Source organism: Chiloscyllium plagiosum, unplaced genomic scaffold (genome assembly GCF_004010195.1).
Source record: "Chiloscyllium plagiosum isolate BGI_BamShark_2017 unplaced genomic scaffold, ASM401019v2 scaf_18662, whole genome shotgun sequence".
Classification (NCBI taxonomy): Eukaryota; Metazoa; Chordata; class Chondrichthyes; order Orectolobiformes; family Hemiscylliidae; genus Chiloscyllium; species Chiloscyllium plagiosum.
Genome location: NW_025142218.1, coordinates 1 through 1,257, shown reverse-complemented (window position 1 = coordinate 1,257; position 1,257 = coordinate 1). Strand labels below are relative to the sequence as shown.

The following is a 1,257-nucleotide window of genomic DNA, read 5'->3' as shown; positions in this document are numbered from 1 at the left end:
GCGCCAACCTGCTGTGACTTTGTCCCCCCCCCTCCAGGTGATGGAGTACAATGTTCCGGGTGGGAAGAGGAACCGGGGTCTCTCGGTGCTGGCCTCATTTCGGGCGCTTGCTGGCCCCATGCTGCAGACCCAGGAGAATATCCACAGGGTGCTCATCGTCGGCTGGTGCGTGGAGCTGGTGAGTGACCCACCACCACCATTGCCCCGGTAACCTCTCCCTCCTTCCGTAACTTGTTCCCCCGTAACCCCTCGCCCTCCCTTTGAAATATCGGACCGCCGTTGCGTATTTGGAAGGGTCAGTGTACGGTGTCGTGTTCCAGCTACACGTCTATTGGTCAAATTGTGCTCGACTTTGTGCAATACATACTTTATTTTTGCACCGCAGTTAAAATACCAACAAACTTACAAAACGAAATTGGCACTACTATAAGTCTATTAAAATGCTTAATAAAATAATCGATACTGTACCATTTTGAACGAACTGTTCCAATATAGTGACATCCTCCGAAACATGCCCCTGACAAAGGCAAATTCAATCAAACAGAGTCTCTTTCCTGCAACTCCAGAGTAGGTGAGCTTTTCACGAGAGCAGAGAGACAGGAATTTGAGCTTCCAAAGCCTGCTCTCAGAGCCCAGGAACTGCGGCAACTTCCAACTCAAGCTCCTGCATCTGTGGGAGCTTCACCCCACCCAGCCAGGCTGCTTCTATTGTTCACTTAAAAAAACAGGGCCCCACAGGCTTTGAACGGACCACTTTGTATCTCTGTCTCAATGTTGCTTCACAAAATAAATGTGGACAAACTAGCCTCTTCGAGCCTGGGTATCATTCCCTGGGGAACTGAAGAAGTCGGTGTGGCGAGTTCTCGGTGTTCCTCAGTGCAGAGCCCCGCGGAGATTCGGCCGCACTTGGTTTTTCTATCAGTGTGGAAGCTGGCTACTGCTGTCCTGATGGGTGTATCTGCACCCTGACAGCTCTAACCCCACGATGGTGATACTGGGACTCACGGTGCAGATTACCACTCCCCTGATGCTGATATCCGACTCTCTCCCTGTTTGTGTCCAGCTCCAAGCATTTTTCCTGGTGGCAGATGACATCATGGATCAGTCCATCACCAGGAGAGGCCGGGTCTGTTGGTATCGAAAGGTAGGGATTGTGTCACTGACCGTCCAGAGTTCACAGTCACTGGATCAAAACATCGTTCCTACAGGCCCTAATATCAGCAGGACAGGACGGGGGTCTGTGTCTGTGATTCCCCC

General features: G+C 51.4%; 1 protein-coding gene across 1 annotated transcript; it reads left to right on the top strand.

Annotated features, from left to right (window-relative positions):
* Window positions 1-29: 29 nt before the first annotated feature.
* On the top strand, window positions 30-1,246 carry LOC122544990 (farnesyl pyrophosphate synthase-like; the record flags this gene model as incomplete). The annotated part of the gene is made up of 2 exons (XM_043684223.1): window positions 30-178; window positions 1,064-1,246. Coding segments are annotated over exons 1-2 (321 nt in total), but the record flags the coding sequence as incomplete, so codon positions are not given.
* Window positions 1,247-1,257: the final 11 nt, after the last annotated feature.